This window comes from Glossina fuscipes, unplaced genomic scaffold (assembly GCF_014805625.2).
Source record: "Glossina fuscipes isolate IAEA_lab_2018 unplaced genomic scaffold, Yale_Gfus_2 0, whole genome shotgun sequence".
NCBI classification, from domain to species: Eukaryota; Metazoa; Arthropoda; class Insecta; order Diptera; family Glossinidae; genus Glossina; species Glossina fuscipes.
In genome coordinates this window covers 16,733,004-16,749,245 of record NW_023998414.1, presented here as the reverse complement: position 1 = coordinate 16,749,245, position 16,242 = coordinate 16,733,004, and the positions used below count along the sequence as shown (strand labels likewise).

Genomic DNA, 16,242 nt, shown 5'->3' with positions numbered 1-16,242 from the left:
CTGATTTGTAATTATCTCGTGCGATTATATGTCCGAGCTTTATGGAACTACCTATGAAAGCGATCGATTCCCTCAAATATCTTGCATAAGGTTTACCTACGCCTATCTTAAATTTTGTAGGTATTAAGCTTCCAACAATTTTGCTAACTAGTTTCAGTTATCTTCTGCAAAAAGCCAAAATATAAAATATCCTTCCATTTCAGATGACATTGTAGTAAATATGAGAAAAATTATTCATCGGCGTCTAAACGCAAAACGCGTCAATATTTTCCTTAAACTTTCTCAAAGCGTATTCCTAAATACTGTCTGTGTCTTTTCGTTTCATAAGTGTATGCTACTGCTTAGCTGCTTCTTAAATAAATAAGTCACGGTATCTCATTGTTCAAATAGAGTTGAGGTTGAAGTGTCTTTGTGCTACGGTAGCAGATAGTATTATTCATCCACACAAAAAGAAATCTGCCTTAAGGAGAGCTGTTCAGTTCGCAGAACTCATGAGGAACTTTTTTCTTTTTCTAGCATTCACTGCCGACGTATGTGATTGTACACTCGGAAATACACGTCGGGTATTCTCTAAAATACGTACACTTTTTTTCACCTTGACTCGTTTTGATCGGCTCCACTGTCTGCAGTGCAAATAATTTCTGGTAATGCCCGTAGGGTCAGTTTAAACATAGATTTATTCCGTCTGTGCATGCGTTCATATATAACAAGAATGTCAAAGTCGACTACACCACGTCGCCTAGTATAATTATTCACTCATTTCGATAATAATAAATCACCAAAACTTACATTATTTTCATGCTAAGATGTGATCCAGGCTTGTTTTTCATGATAAGTCCTATATAAGTTAGGATCTAAAACATAAACCTACGTGGTTCAAATTCCCTAGCGTTAATAATTTTCATAAATTGCTACTATAGACCAATTTTCAGCATAAAACATTAAGAATTAATCCTTCTTCTGAGAGAGTTACTATTCATGAGAAATCTTATATGGAGCGGGATTCAGGAAAAAAACACATGTAATCGGAAAAGTGGACCGATTCGAACCAATTCCAATAGTGTTTGTACTCGGGCCAGAACGCGCCAGAACGGTCATAGCGTTGCCCATTCTTAATTCCAGCACTTGTTGAAGCGCCGTTCAGACTGGCAATAATAAAGTGATCAATTATTGCGAATAGGAGGAAGAGACAAAAGGGCCAATATCTGATAAATAAAGCGGAGAAAATTCAACACTGCTCACGTCTCTTGCGCTGGGTTGTACGGTATGTGATAGATGTTGCCATCTTAACGAAATATCTTATGAAGTGTTCTAGTATATTGAATCCGTCCAATTGTCGATCAATGGTCGGCTCAATTGCAACACTCGTTATTCGTAGAGTTATTCAGTGGTTCTTCCGCTGAGTTATCGTAGCATATCTGTCTAAAACCAAATGGCAAAATTACTCGATCATTACAAGATCCAAATTGGTTAGAAGCAAGGCCATAAAGCTTAAACACATATTTAATGAGTAATTGGTGCAAACTTGAAATCTTCGAATTGCCTACAATCCATTGCTTAAGGCGAATAATTGCAAGTTGCTTCAGGCCAATAATCCGATCTTTAGTTTTAAAAAATATACAAGAATACACTGTCGCCAACTAACTAATTAATCCATCATTCTCTTTCTTGAAGTGCAGATGAGAAATGACAAGATCGAATCGCGTCTCGAACACTAACTTATACACAAGAGAGTTAGAGTTCCCTGAGAGTTAGACGAGACGTTTTTATCTGTGTCTAGCATTCAACAACCGTATTACTTACCTTGTAGTCAGTTAATGCCTGAGATCTTTTTGAAAAAAGGTGTTGCAGCAAATCATAAACTAGTCTTCTAATGTCCACGATTTCTTTGTTCGAGCGTTCTGCTAAATAAGCGGAATTTTTCGTTATTTGTCAAGTTCCTTTATACATTTTAAATATATGTGTTTAGCCATATATATGCAATGGGTTTCCTATTAGAGAAAATATATATATATATATATGTATATATATATGTTAAGGAGCATGCGTCAAAAATTTTTACGCAATAATTTGCATATTTTGCGGAATTTCTCATTAACTTTTTTAAAATGAATTTTACTATAGTTAATCATAAGGAAAAAGAAAACAAAAAACACGAATGGACTCATAGCGAATACGGTTGTGCTTAGCAATTAAATAAATTATGATAAGCTAATCAAGAGTTTGTGAAAATATATACTTTAGCTTGCCGGCTCTTGATTCGCTGGAAAGACTTGATAAACTTTGTGTGAGATGTGTAGAGATTTTTATTAAAATGTTTGACTGGTATTGTTGGCTATCTTGGAGTCTTGTAATCGTTGTCTCATGTTACATACTCTTCGAATTGCATTATTTTTGGCGTATGGCTTTGTGCCTATTATTAGCTCGGTTCATTAAGCGAAAGTGTCAAGTCCTGGATACCACAATAATATCTGGTAGGGAATGTAACGAACTGTGTATATGTATTCGTAAAAAAATGTACACTTGCATACGCATATAGTGATATATAGTGAAGGACTTCTAGATTAACAAAATATTCGCATCTTCTAAGATAAGTTACACTAATTATTTGTTTTTATATATATTTGCATTTTCGTTACTTCTTGCGATCTCATTCCTGATTGAAAGGAGTTTGCTTAAGCAATGATCTCGATCATTTCCTATGTCACATGAACAACGCTCGTTACCTTAGGGAAATGGATTTTGCACGAGTCGATTTTTACGAGCGCACTAAGCTTTATCATACAATTAGAAAAAATGGTGGCTCAATAGTGCAAGGCGCAACAACAATACGTTATAGAAAATTTATCAGACCCTTCCGAAGATTCTACATAACATCCAAAGTTAGTTTATTTGTAATTGCGGACATAATTTTACAAAATTTCTCGATTTATATACTTCTTCTGCATTTTTAGATCATATACTGGGATAGTCAATCGATATTCATGGAGCATCGTTTCCTTCGACCAAAAGATCAGTTCATACATTGTATAGCGATTTGTCGTCAACGAATCATTGGCTGTTCGGTGGACGCAGTTCTATTGGAACTTTTAACCCGCAAAAGCCTAAATGACACCATTTCAGTAGAAAATGGCGAAGTAGTCGAGTCTAAATTAAAACCGGAACCTACAGAGGAATTACAAAAATGGATTCAATATAATGAAATATCGAGTAGAAATTTAAGGCAAAATAGTTGATAGCTTTTTTTTTTTGTAATTTTTTTTCTTTTCTGGTTACATTTTTAATAAGTTATTTATATTAACATTTACACGTGTGTATATGTATGCGTGTATGTGTGTGTGTGTGTATGTGCGTATGCATGGATGGATGTTTTGTTTTTTATGCAGCGCGAGATACTACTGTCCCATGCCAGCAGTATACACGATTCGCACTTCACGGCACCTACATACTAAAACCATCCTCGACACACACTTCATCGACCACTCTCCACCATCTTTATGTATTATTACGCGGCGGATCGTTGCAGTTAGTGCGTTGCAAATGATGTAATCTTAGTGGAATACCATAATGGTTTCCACTTCCTCTTTTCTCCACCCGATGTCTCTCTAGTCGCCTTAATTCCTAAAGCATCTTGGTCACGAAGTCGTTAATAGTGCCCCATGCTTCACGGCTATCGGCCAGGAGCAATTAAGGATCGCGTGCCCCATACCTTCTTCCGCGTCCACACAGCTCGGGCACACTGGCGAACTATCATGTCCCGGCCGGCATACAAGATTTCGGAAGCAACCATAACCAGTGTATGTGTATTTGTGGGCTTGTAAATGTCTATGTGTGTGTGTGTGTAAAGGTCTAAAATTACATTATACTTTTTCGCAGTTAAAATCAAATGACAAATAATTACAAAAGCAACGCTGGCATAGCTGACAACGCAAACATTCAACAATTTTCATGCGACATTACAAAACATTTGTACTTCAATGACCTATGACTTGCTACTTACTACTTACTTACTGTAAGAGAAAGTAAGATGCGTACAAGTGTTCGTCACATGTACTTTCTCTTACCGACCAGTCATCTGCGGACATACGTACATGGATATGTATTATGCATAGACTGGATAATGACTGCATCTGTTTATTAAATCGCATTCAAAATTATTTACTTTCCCTTATTCTAAATTTAATTCTATTATTATTTATTCTAATCACTTACTGACCTTTACCGCAATCGTATTCTAGTTTAGATAAAAAAATAAATATATATATATATATATATATATATATATAAAAAAAGGAAAAATATACACTTGCATATTACTTATCCTTGCGCAACGGCAGACTAGCGAGTTCCATAGCATCAAGCCATAGTCGTAGCTCTTCGCGCAGTGCTGGACGTTCTTCACCGATTTCGTCAAAGGTTTTCATAAGATTCATGACATTGCAATCATTAACGTTCTGCTTAGAGAAAGCTATCGCTCGTACAAAGCCATCCGATAAAGTTATAAATTGTTGTTCCAAATAGATGGCTTTCTCATCCCACCATATCAGTTTGGTTTGTATTTTATAAGCAGAAAATATGGGAATCGAACGACGATAGCGTATAGTAGAGGCACCTTGTACGGCACCGCCGCCAAGCTGTCGTACGCGTTTATATAAATCAGTTAAAGCATAGAAATGGAAGCGAGCAAAGTCCAGCTCACGTAAATATCTTGCGTTATTCATGTGCCTGATGAAAATGTCCACATCTTGCGAAGTGCAAAGACCTAAACGAATATTATATAATCAATCAAACAAACAATAGCAACAACAACAACAACAAATGCAAATACAAATACAATTCAATACAATATCTAAAACTGGATACATAAATGCATTTGCGGCTTTAAGGCTTTAAATGTAAAGCTGACTCGAGATCGTCAACAAGAAGATCGTGTATAAGAAATCAGTGCTGGCAGTAATACATTGGATATGCAAAACATCCAATGTCAAGGTTCAACGAGTGTTAAAGATAAACTTAGACGCATCTCAAAATAGTACGCGAAAGATAAGCACACACACACATTACAGCGAACCTGAACCGAGCTTAAAGTTGAAGAATGCTAAGAGTGATAAGAAAGTTCGATTTTCTTAATTAGGAAAACGATTTTCATTACTCAAACTTTTTACTATTTGCTGTATGCAGGGGACATGAACGCTGAGCACTGAGGTGTGAGTGAGCGTGAAGTAGTCATTTTACTATAATTAAACCGACTTGCGTTAGTTCATTCACATGCCGATATGTTGAATAGCAGCTAAGCAAACAACTCGTAATGAGCCATTTGTTCGATTGCTTTCGAATACACACACTTACGGATTAGATAGATAGATAGATAGATAGATTTGTAAAATGATAAAATACTTTTGCACATGTGAGCTTAGTTTAAGGCCCATCTTTCGCTTTGTCTTCGTCTTACCGTAGATTGTTGTAGTATCAGTAACCTTTCGCTTCGGTTGAAATAGACTGCCGGCGAGTATAGTAAAGATGCAACGTAAAAAATAGTTAACATCCCATAATATATAGAATATCAAGGCAAGCACTAAATAAGACATGATGACGACGAAAACCAGTTTTTGCTTTAATTATGTGGAAAGTTACTAACACAGAAAATTCTATGATTTTACTTCTTTTTTTTTTTTTTGTATTATAATACAAGATATTTTATAAAGATGAAAACTGCTTTTCCTTTTTCGTTTAACGTTCAAATATATTATTTGTTTAATTTAAAATATTAAGAAACTTGGAGTTTTTGCTTTTGAGGCGATATCGCGCATTACGTCTGGTAGTTGAACGTGAGTTTTGCACACTAAGACGTACTGGCCGATAAATAAACAAAAACCAAACTCGATTAATTGCACTCAATATTGGGAAGAAGAGAGTTTTATGCGTTTTGTATAATGTTAGCTCTCGCAGAGGTTTCACAAAATCGCTATCAAACAAGTGTAACGCGTGATATCTTATTGATGTATTACATTATTCTTTAGCTGGTAAATTAAATATATTAAAAGGCAAGTGAATATAGAGGAAAAAGGAAGCATAGCTACGCGAAAGGATAAGTAATTAATTGACTCTGGTTTCTCAAATCTCAAGTTTTTCTTAAAATTATTTAATAAAAATATATATCAAATAAAAATTTTTATATGCAAGATCCACTGGAAATTGAGATAGACCCGCCTTTTATTATACCAATCGATTCTGAATCCGTTTTCCTGGATCACTTTTTGCCTCGATCTAAACTTTTCTGTCCATATGTCCGCCCGATGTCTATGCAAGTATCTTTTTGTTCAACCTACAAGTTGCAATTTTCAAGATACTTTGATAAAAAAATGCTCTACTACCGTGTTTTGGCCCAAGAACGAACGGTATTAAGAATCGTATAGATTGCCCCACCTTTTCGGCCACGTTGTATGATTAACTGTAGGGTGATGAAGAATGATTTAATGGTGGTCCGTCGCGCACTACAGTGTTTTTACTTGTTTAGTCCTCGAATTTAGTAACAATAATAAAAAAATAAGTAAGCAGGTGATAGACGGCCAAGGCCGACTTATTCATACTCTACACCATTTCGCCTAGGAAAGTTATTCACTCGTTTTGCTAACAACATACCAAAAACTTAACAGTTGTCCTTCATAAAAAACTATAAATTAGATTTTCTCTGTATATACGGTCTTGCTGTTCGTGATAAGCCCTATATTTGTTGGAGTCTAAAGCATTACAGCTATGTGCTTCAAATTCCCTACCGTTAATATTTCTGCTAAATTGCTATTATCGATCAATTTACATCATGAAAGTGAGATGTAATAAATAGACTTGTGTGGTTCAATTTTCGTCTACTTAATTTTTATGTGAAATTACTATCAAATTTTTATTGCGAAGCATTAAGAATAAGGCCTTTTTGCCATATAACTGTTTTTCAAACCCTAAGGATCTTTGTGTGCGGTGGCATCTAAAAAATAGACCTACGTGATCCAATTAAGTAAGGTTGACTTTTGGTTTGTTAATTTAGACCCTTTCACCATGTCAAGGTTTCGTTTTCATAGGAACGTAGGTTATATGAGAGTCGGTTCGAAAAGTTGCCGCAGCCGAACCAAATTTTTGTATACCAAATTTACAATGTTCAAGTACTATTACTCGAGCGAGTTTTGTTAAAAAATTTTGGAAAATTATAATTTTCTGCCATATAATGACTTTTGAAACTTTGAATGACTTTAGCTTTCAAATGTTTGTTGGTATGTCAAATTTCAGACTGATTTGATATTTTAAAGAAGGGCACATCAAATACCAACACAACAACATTTGCGAAAACGTATGGAAAACGAACTTTAAATGCATCTAACAGCTTATACAAGCGTTCGTTGAACGTTTGTTCACACGGGAATTCTCAGCATACAATTTGATCAATTACAGCAGTTATATTGGCCGTAGAACGTATCTGGGATGCCCAACATCTCAAGCCTGTGAGCGTGTCAAGTGATTAATGAGAATTTCATCTTCGACACTTATGTTGTAGTTGTTGCTCTTTGAAATATTTTCACCAAACATTACTTGCTTGCCTCTCTTACGGGTGGCAAGTTAAAAGATGTGTTCTTCCTATTATAAGCGTATTTATGAATGAATCATTTCTACTTTTATGCTGTGTAGTGGTATCATAAAGGACGTACGCAAATTTCCATTTCCAATTTTAAGTTAAAGTCTGCTATCGATTGTCACTTGCATTCGCCCCTACTATTGGGATGATTGTTGTTAATGGAGCATTGGACCACTTTTGAATTTGTTATGTTGCACTTAAAATTCAATTTTCCCATTTTAATAACAGGCTACAGCCGCTACAGCAGACCTAGAATGTCGAATGCTGATTACGGACTCCCCGATGCCGTGGTGTCGATGATTGCTATAAACGGAAAAAGGTGATAAGGTCTAATAGACACCCTTCGATGGTAGATGATGGATGATGAAAGCAACTATGAACACAACCAAGGAGGCCTAAGGAACTTTCGCAAATTTAACTCGTGACTATACGATCAAATTGTTGTTGCCAAGTTTTACCGTCTTATTTCGGACTGTATATACATACATATATCGTTCGGGTCTCGCTATTACCGGATGTACCGTACGGAACGCCAGACTGCTATTGACTCATATACCGGTTATTTTGGCAATAGGTATAAGAGGAGAAAACTATTGGTCCATTACATAAAAAAATATTGCGGTTTTCTGAAATGGCTTAAGTGAAAGTGGGTAGGGCGAAGGGACAAATGAACGACCGATCATCCGTCATCCGTCTGTTCGCAGAACTGATAAAATATTTGTTTTCTTAAGTATTCGCTAAATTTGCGCAATAAGGAAAAGTAATGTGTTTACCCTACTTAGCTTTGTAAACTTAATGATGGGAGGTCGTAACAGTGGCCTTGGATTCTCTCAATCTCCAAGCCATAATTTGGGGAACAATTAACGCAACTTGAAACTGTTATAATGAGTAATAGGAAAATTCACGTTCACAAATACGTGATGAGTGATTATATATCTGATTTATTCAGAAAATGTATGTAACTTGTGGAGTCTTCGTGTAGTCCTTTTCTTGCTAATTGCAAATTTTAAAGACATACTTTGAACGTTGAACGTTAACTAAATTCTTCTGTGATCGTAAAAGATTTAAACGGTGAACGGTGAATAATACCTACACGCGAAGTTTCCATCGCTCGCTCCTATATTGCGTTCTACGGTTTTCGACGGACTCGACATATGCGCAGATTATGCAAGCAAATTCAAATAATTTGTATATTAAAAGATAAATGAACAAAAAAAAAAAAAAAAGATTCCCAAGTGTTTAAAACAAACACACAAAAAAAAAACTGCACTTTGAGCTTAATTTACATGCATACTTTCGACACACACACACACACACACACACACACACACAATAATTCGGCATAGACCGTTAAATGAATTATTCAGCAGACAAGGAAAAATTACAAATTATTAAACCGAAGGGCAAGAGTTCACCTCGTACAACAAATCAAATGGTTGATAATGTAGATAACGATAACCATTTGCAAGTGTCTTCCATGCGGGAATTTTTGGAATTCTTTAATATTCAGAATTACTTGAAAATTCAACCAAAAAATTATAATTTGATGATTGTTGGAGAAGATAATCGATCGAAAAATATGTTTCCTTAAGAGATCACACGGCCATATATTTGCGCTGTTGGAAAGAAAACACCGAAGAACGAACAACTCCTTCGGAACTAGGAAATGCGCTAAAATACTGATCTCAGTGAGCGACGGTTAATGCCGATTGGCGGATGACTGACTTTTCAAAAAAATCGATACGGTGATCGAATTGTTGAGCTTCGCGTTGTACGCTATCTAATGAAAAAATGCAATGTGTGGAATACGTTTTGGAATTCCATGGAAATCGGTTTCGGGGCATGCAAAAGTATTTTAACCATTTCCATAAAGAGACACATGCAGCAAGCTGTTCCGTTACATATATTGATGTATACACAAGGGCATCATTGCATTCTGTTAATAGATGTGAGAAGATTGCGAAAATAAAAATGATCACGAACAGCCCACAAGTGCGCCAACAATAGCCGGAAAATCAAAACCACCTGTACTTCGTACATTTCAGTACAGAGGTAACAGGTGCAGAGATCAAAAATTTATTGTCGTCATTTTGCAAAACCGCACAGTCTCGTTCCATTTCCAATTGAAGAATTTCGTTATACTTATTAACAGGGTGGATAGGTATACCGGGTTTTCATATATCAGTTTCTCGTTATACGAGTCATTAATAAAACGTCCAAAATATTTTATTGATAGGTTCTAAGTGTACCCTTCTAACTTAAGATACGCATGTAACGTCACGTCGCCTATATGAACCCTTTCATTACAGTTGTAGGGCATGACATTAGTTATAAGGGATTTTGCAGTTCCTTTAGTCTTTACGTACGGCTACGTATTTTAGTCGAAACTGTCCAATTGTGGTATGTTCTGGACCGTAAACAACTTGTGGCAAAAGATATATTAAATTTGTGCGGATGCATGAATCAAGAGCCTGGGGGAGGATCATTCCTCATTCTATGCTAACCGATGACGTCCATCCGTGTGTGCTTCCGATGTCTAATCATGTGTTGATATGCTCAACCTACGGCTATGTCAACGTGTTTTGGCCTAGGACGGCACCTATTGAAAGTGAAAGGATCGGACCATTTTTTCGACCACACTTTTTTTTCCCACACATTATTCAGAAAAAAGTCCTTTCATAAGAAAGAACTGCAATTTTCAAAATTTTTTTCACACTAGTCGCTAATTTTTAATATTCTAATTTTGTAAATGGACGAGAAAAATTTGCATCGTATAGGATAATTTTTTCAAGCCTTTGTTTATGTCCCAATCAATCCTCCGTTGCTGAGATAATTGAATCTATATAAGAAAAAAAAAGTATAATTTCACAGTGAAGTTTAATCCATAGTAATAATTACTAATTTAATATAAAGTTTGGAGCAAGCAGGTATATTTTTTGGATCCCACTTTATAAAAGACCCCTTTTGAGATGTTAGCCTTTATGCAGCAAAAGCATCTAATTTTTATAAAATTAAATGCGCAAAATTTGGATCGCATAGATTAACTTATTGAATTGGAAGATTGGTTCATAACGGTAATTTGATATAGAAATTAATTGGATCAAATTTATTTTTTGGATATCATTCCATAAAAGGTTTCCAATAGGTAGTAAGTCCTCGAGCAAAAAACTTTAATTTTTTTTAATATTTTCTCATAAGAGTCACTTGACATTATGATCAACAATGGGAAATTTGGTTCACATAGGCTTATCTTTTACAACTTGTCAATAGGTCTTAAGAGAAGTAAGTTGAAATTTGATCGGTTAACGGGGAAAGTATGACTTTTTACCTGAAAAGAGAGTAAAAGAAGGAATGAATGAATTATATGAAGCGTGCTGGTGTAGGGTATTCCATAATCGGCCGGTCTTGCCTGACTGCAGTAACATTAGTTGTTTTTGCATATATACAATGTGCAATGCTTTCTACTCGCAATTTCAATTTCTTTAAAACAGAAGAGAAGAAAAAAAAAACATGCTTTGCAAAGTAAATACCGAATAAGAAAAGTCGTTGGTTAAGCCGCATTTAATTTTTCTTTTACGTTAAATTCATTGGCAAGTGTGATTATAGTACGTCTATTGTTTCGCTTGTCACGCTTCGTATATATTCGTAATCGTGACCATTCAAACTAGATCGACCCACAAGTCTGAACTGATATAACTGCGTCCGTGTCTCATCTATCGTTCGATCCACGAACGACATTTGAACGAAGCTTGACGGATACTTTCTAAGCTTAGGCTGACAAAGATTCTTTACAAATGATCTCGTCGCTCGTATTCATGATAGTGATTTGATATACGACGACGAGCGAACAATGCCGAAAATTTCAAATCCCAAGCAACGCTTGTTCCACGCCTTCGAATATTCGAATATTCATTAAAGTTGAATTATGGTCTTGGTGGTAAAGTTACAAAAATTTTATTAGTTTCATTAGTATTTGTGGTTGTGTATGACTATCGTAATATTGGAACGTTCCCGTTCACGTTCACGTTCCCGCTTAAAGCAATGCGATAAATATCGATTAAGTTTTAAACGTTGAGAAGCAAGTCAAGTAAACCTAGAGCGCATTAATATTCTATTGATTATTACAAGTGTAGAAAACCGTAAAATCTCTCGCGCATAGTGTACGAGGAAAGCACTAAAGAAAATTTCGCATTGTTTCCGAGTCATTTCGTTTATTTATTTATTTTCATTTTTCGTTCTTTTTTTCTCGCACTGAAATGGATGCCAGATACTTCTTTTTTAAAGTGGAATAACGATGTCGTTTAACGTTTCTTAATTTTTTTTTATTATTTTTTTAATTTTTTAGTTTTTTTTTTTTTTTATGTGAAAGATACATAGATAATTTGTAATATTCCCGCGTAGTCGAGAGGAGCTGGTAGAGATGGTAGAGGATATAAATGTCCCCCAAGCGATCAATTACTGTAGGGTATATTAGGCAGACGCATCGCATTTACTTGATTATTATGATGGCATTAAGGTAATTATATGTTTGTTGGTTTATTTATTTATTTATTTTTTTTTTTTATCTTCTAAATATACAACATAAGCATAACAACAACGTTTATATTTACTTATATGTATTTAAATTTAATTTTCCTATGTGTAACCCCAGCGACAAACAAGAGCGCTCTCAAGCAAACAAAAAGTAGCACACAAAACGAGACTCATACTACTGCAGCCATATACCATCAGCCAGAAGATTCAACAGTTTAGCACAGTTGATCGCGGTTGTCGGAGTGTCAACAGTTTCACTTATTTGTTCACTACGTGATATACATATATATATATATATATATATGTGTATATGCAAGACAATTGCATTCGTAGTGGTCGGTGATAAATTGGAAAATAGTTTCAATTCAGTGCGATCTCAATAATACCGCAGTGAACAACTGAAGTGCAGACCAGCGAATTACATGTGCGGTGATCAATGAAAGAGAAGAACGCACAACTTATACGCGCGCATCTGTCTGCAAGCAAACAAACAAAATTATTTGTAAAATTTCATATACAAAGACAAATAAATCGAAAGAATAAAATTTCAATCGAAATTTAAATTTAGAGAAGAAAGTGGTGAGAGAAAGTGAAATCCATCAGCACGTTTTTTATTAAACTCTTATGAGGTATGTGATGAGAATAACTAAAATGAGACATTTCTTCTTCGTTACGATCCCAAGAGCTCGGAAAGAAAGAAACAAACTAAATTCAAAGAAAAGAATATTAACGACATTCTTAGTATCAAGTGGAGTAAACCACTGAATATATTTACAATTATATATATATATATATATATATATATATATATTGTATATAGTGTAATGAAAATTTCAATCTAAAAAGTAAATAAATATAAATAAATCAAAAAAAATATTCATAATAAATGCAAAGTCTAACACACATATATTTATATATATAGTTACATATATATAGTTACAAGGACAACAATAGCAGCAGGTCTGCGATTTTTGTTTACAGACCAGAGCTTATTGTCTGTAATGTATGTATAATATATGTACGCCTATGCCATATGCATATGCATAGGCATGTGCGTGTTTGTTATGTATATATATATATATATGTGTGTGTGTGTGTGTGCTGATTCTAATCCATGTTATGTCAGATATGACAACATTTTTGATGTGAATCTAAACTTTTAATTGAAATATATTACAATTTCCACAGTTAGATTTAATACGATTTTATTTATTTGCATTCGCGTTACTATTATTTTATTGCCTGACACTACGCTTTGCTTTGCTTTGCTTTGCTTTGCTTTACTCTCCTCTGCTCGCCCTTTCTCTTTGCTCGCTCTCCCCCCCTCTCTCTATAGTCTCCTTTTTCTTCTTCATTAGATATAATTTATAAATTAACGGAAATGTCATTTGTTGTTGGCGGATGCCTCAGTTGATGCTCTTTGTCTTTTTTTTTAATGTAGGTATGATTTTCAAACCACTTCAGTATATATTCATATACACGACGTCTTTGTTAGAAAGCGCTAAATTAAAGCATTGTAACCCAGCGTTTACCTAAACCGTTGATACCGTCTCTGTTTGTAGTAAGTCTTTTACGTCCATTACAACGGATAAGTATTTTCAATTCTACAGGTGTCCCACTAACACAAGTTATTTCTGCTTATGGGGCCAGTCTCTAGGAAACCATGTCCAGCAATAAGATCAATAAAAGGACGAAAGACCAATCGCACAAACAATTAATTGCCGACAATTTGGGTCAACACAAGCAGTTTCGGATTTGTTCTCTTCAACCTGTCCTGATTTATTTATGCATGCACCGACGCATCATTTTTCATTACTACATTCAGTTTTTAACTTATTAGAATGATTACAGCGGCTTTTGAATCAATAAGGCAAGCGTTTCTGAAGACCGAATGCTGCTCCCCATTTAACTGATAAACTTTGACGGATTAAAAAGCCAAATTCAATTAGAACATATGTCGTGGCATATATACTAGAGCAGAGCCAAAAATAAATCGTCTCCTGAAATTCAAAATCGAATTAGTCACGTCCCTCTATCTATATCGATTGCTCAAAATTGTCATAGTACCCAGCATAGAGACAAGATTACTTGTCTTTTCTCTTGCCCTTCACTCACTTACAACTTTCTCGTTCACATATTAGAATCCTTCGTAAATGCCATAACCATTACCGATTTGATGGACATCAAAAGATTTGGGACAGACAAGCTTAAAAGGCGGGTCTTCATACGCACGTACTTAATACACTTGTGTCACAAGCTGCGTATAGGAGTACAATTAGGGACCTGTTTCTCTCATAAGATAATAACAATTACATCCTTTTGTCGTACGGAGGCTGACTTTTCGTGGTAACCCCTTAGTAGGATATAGTCCGGGGAGTATCTCAAGAATCGCTGTCTCTAGGTTGAAAACAAGAATGCACGATGGATGGACGGACACACAATCTGTCTGCGATTATTGAGGGATGAGTGTGTGTATATGCTCACAACACACAACAACAAACAACGACAGCTATTAGTTCGTACACAGGTGCAACCTTATCGTTTTCAAGACCGCGATAAATATTTTGCTTAGCTTCCGATTAATATCTTTAGAGTTCTTTTAATATTTTTTAAGTATTTCACACTTTTAGTTATCGCATTTAAAAACGAGGTTTAATCTAAACAACCGACTCCCTTAAAAATCAACAAATAATATGTCAAGTAGTGGTATTTTACGATTTCAAAAGAAACGAAACTTTTTGCTAATCAAGTCTTCAATGCATTATAAGGCGTTTTCCCGTAAACCCTTTTATAGTGTAGGCTATCGTATAGTATATGATATTGTGTATGGGCTTAACGGCAGGTCAACGCAAGAGTAAAAACTTAGCGAGCATTAGTAATGGACGGCTCTTAACACATATTAATGAAGATGAAAATGATGATCGTGAAGTTTTAGCTCATTATCGCGTTTATGTTCCATCAAGCCAATCGGATCAAAGCGAAAATTTGCTTTAAATTTCATTCTCTACGCCGCGTGATTGCCATGTCCATACTACCTATTCTTACGCATTATATTAGCCGGCTTCTTTTAAAACGTAACGCGACTATAACTTAAAAAAGCATAGGTTTTTTTTGGGTGAAAAGAAAGGTAGCAGAGTAATAATATACGGAGAGATTATATATCTTTAGGTATTAAAGGATAAAAAAATTATTTCTCAAAAACGCGACATAGACGCGGCAACATCATGAGGTACTCTCCGGGGCAACTGATTCAAATTTGATTTAAAGATGAAAAGCAATTCACTTAATTTACTTCCCATTACCTAATGAAGATTTGAATAAAAAAAAAAAAAAAAAAAAAAAAAAAAAAAAAAAACAATTTTCGACTTGCAAAAAAAATACAACAAATGTCTAAATTTTTTTATCGAAAAAATCCTCCATATTTCACTAAGGAACGTTATTTTAAAGATATTGTAAAAAATTGAAATAAAAAAAAAAAAAAAAAAAAAAAATAGAAATTTTCAGCGTTACGTCGCTTTCCTTTTTAGAAAAATCATGTTTTGAGATAAACGACTTTAAAGTTTTAGCATATCTATTAGAGGTATATTTTTCTGTTCAAATAAGTGTTTTATCAAAGCTTACCGTCAGTCTGCAGTCTCAGGACTATAAAATTGCCCTTACACGTTTAAATGTTCGCGTTTCATATTCAAAAGCGCCCGAAGCTAGAATTGCATGCCGCGCATTTAAGGTGTTGCGAAATCGCGGAGAAACCGCATAATTCAAAAGCCAAATTCATAAACAACATCAAATATTTTATGGCAAATTTTTAATTTCTTGGTAAAGCAATGAAAAAGCTTTCGAATCGCTCTCAGCCATATATCTGCCCAATGGTTGCCTCTTTAATGCTAAGCTCAGTTAGTTTTGTTTCGAGATGGTTTTAAACGAATGCAACTAAGTACCTTCTAAGCAGGTCTGTTTGTGGATTAGGAACGTGCGAAATCAATAGAATGTAACTACTTAGCAGGTGCTAAATACTGAGTGAGCAGATAGTCTTCTCTGAAAGAAGCAAGAAATTTCAAGGAAACACTTTTTTGCTGCTAATGAAT

The 16,242-nt window shown here is 35.0% G+C and overlaps 3 protein-coding genes across 3 annotated transcripts in view; 2 read left to right on the top strand and 1 right to left on the bottom strand.

Moving 5' to 3' along the window:
- Positions 1-2,101: 2,101 nt before the first annotated feature.
- On the top strand, positions 2,102-3,311 carry LOC119632592 (protein THEM6). The gene is made up of 3 exons (XM_038025570.1): positions 2,102-2,474; positions 2,668-2,882; positions 2,955-3,311. Exons 1-3 carry the CDS (start codon positions 2,315-2,317, stop codon positions 3,234-3,236), a joined length of 657 nt encoding a protein of 218 aa, XP_037881498.1. The 5' UTR covers positions 2,102-2,314; the 3' UTR covers positions 3,237-3,311.
- On the bottom strand, positions 3,306-5,938 carry LOC119632608 (protein THEM6). The gene is made up of 2 exons (XM_038025589.1): positions 5,453-5,938; positions 3,306-4,762 (listed from the first exon to the last, which is right to left on the bottom strand). The coding sequence occupies exons 1-2, from the start codon at positions 5,586-5,588 to the stop codon at positions 4,314-4,316; spliced, it is 585 nt and encodes a 194-aa protein (XP_037881517.1). The 5' UTR covers positions 5,589-5,938; the 3' UTR covers positions 3,306-4,313.
- Positions 5,939-12,492: 6,554 nt separating this feature from the next.
- The window catches only part of LOC119640014 (tetraspanin-9), a 10,589-nt gene continuing 6,839 nt past the window's right edge, over positions 12,493-16,242 (top strand). The window contains exon 1 of the mRNA XM_038037795.1: positions 12,493-12,786. The gene's annotated coding sequence lies outside the window, so the exon portion shown is untranslated. The remainder of the gene's footprint in view (positions 12,787-16,242) is intronic.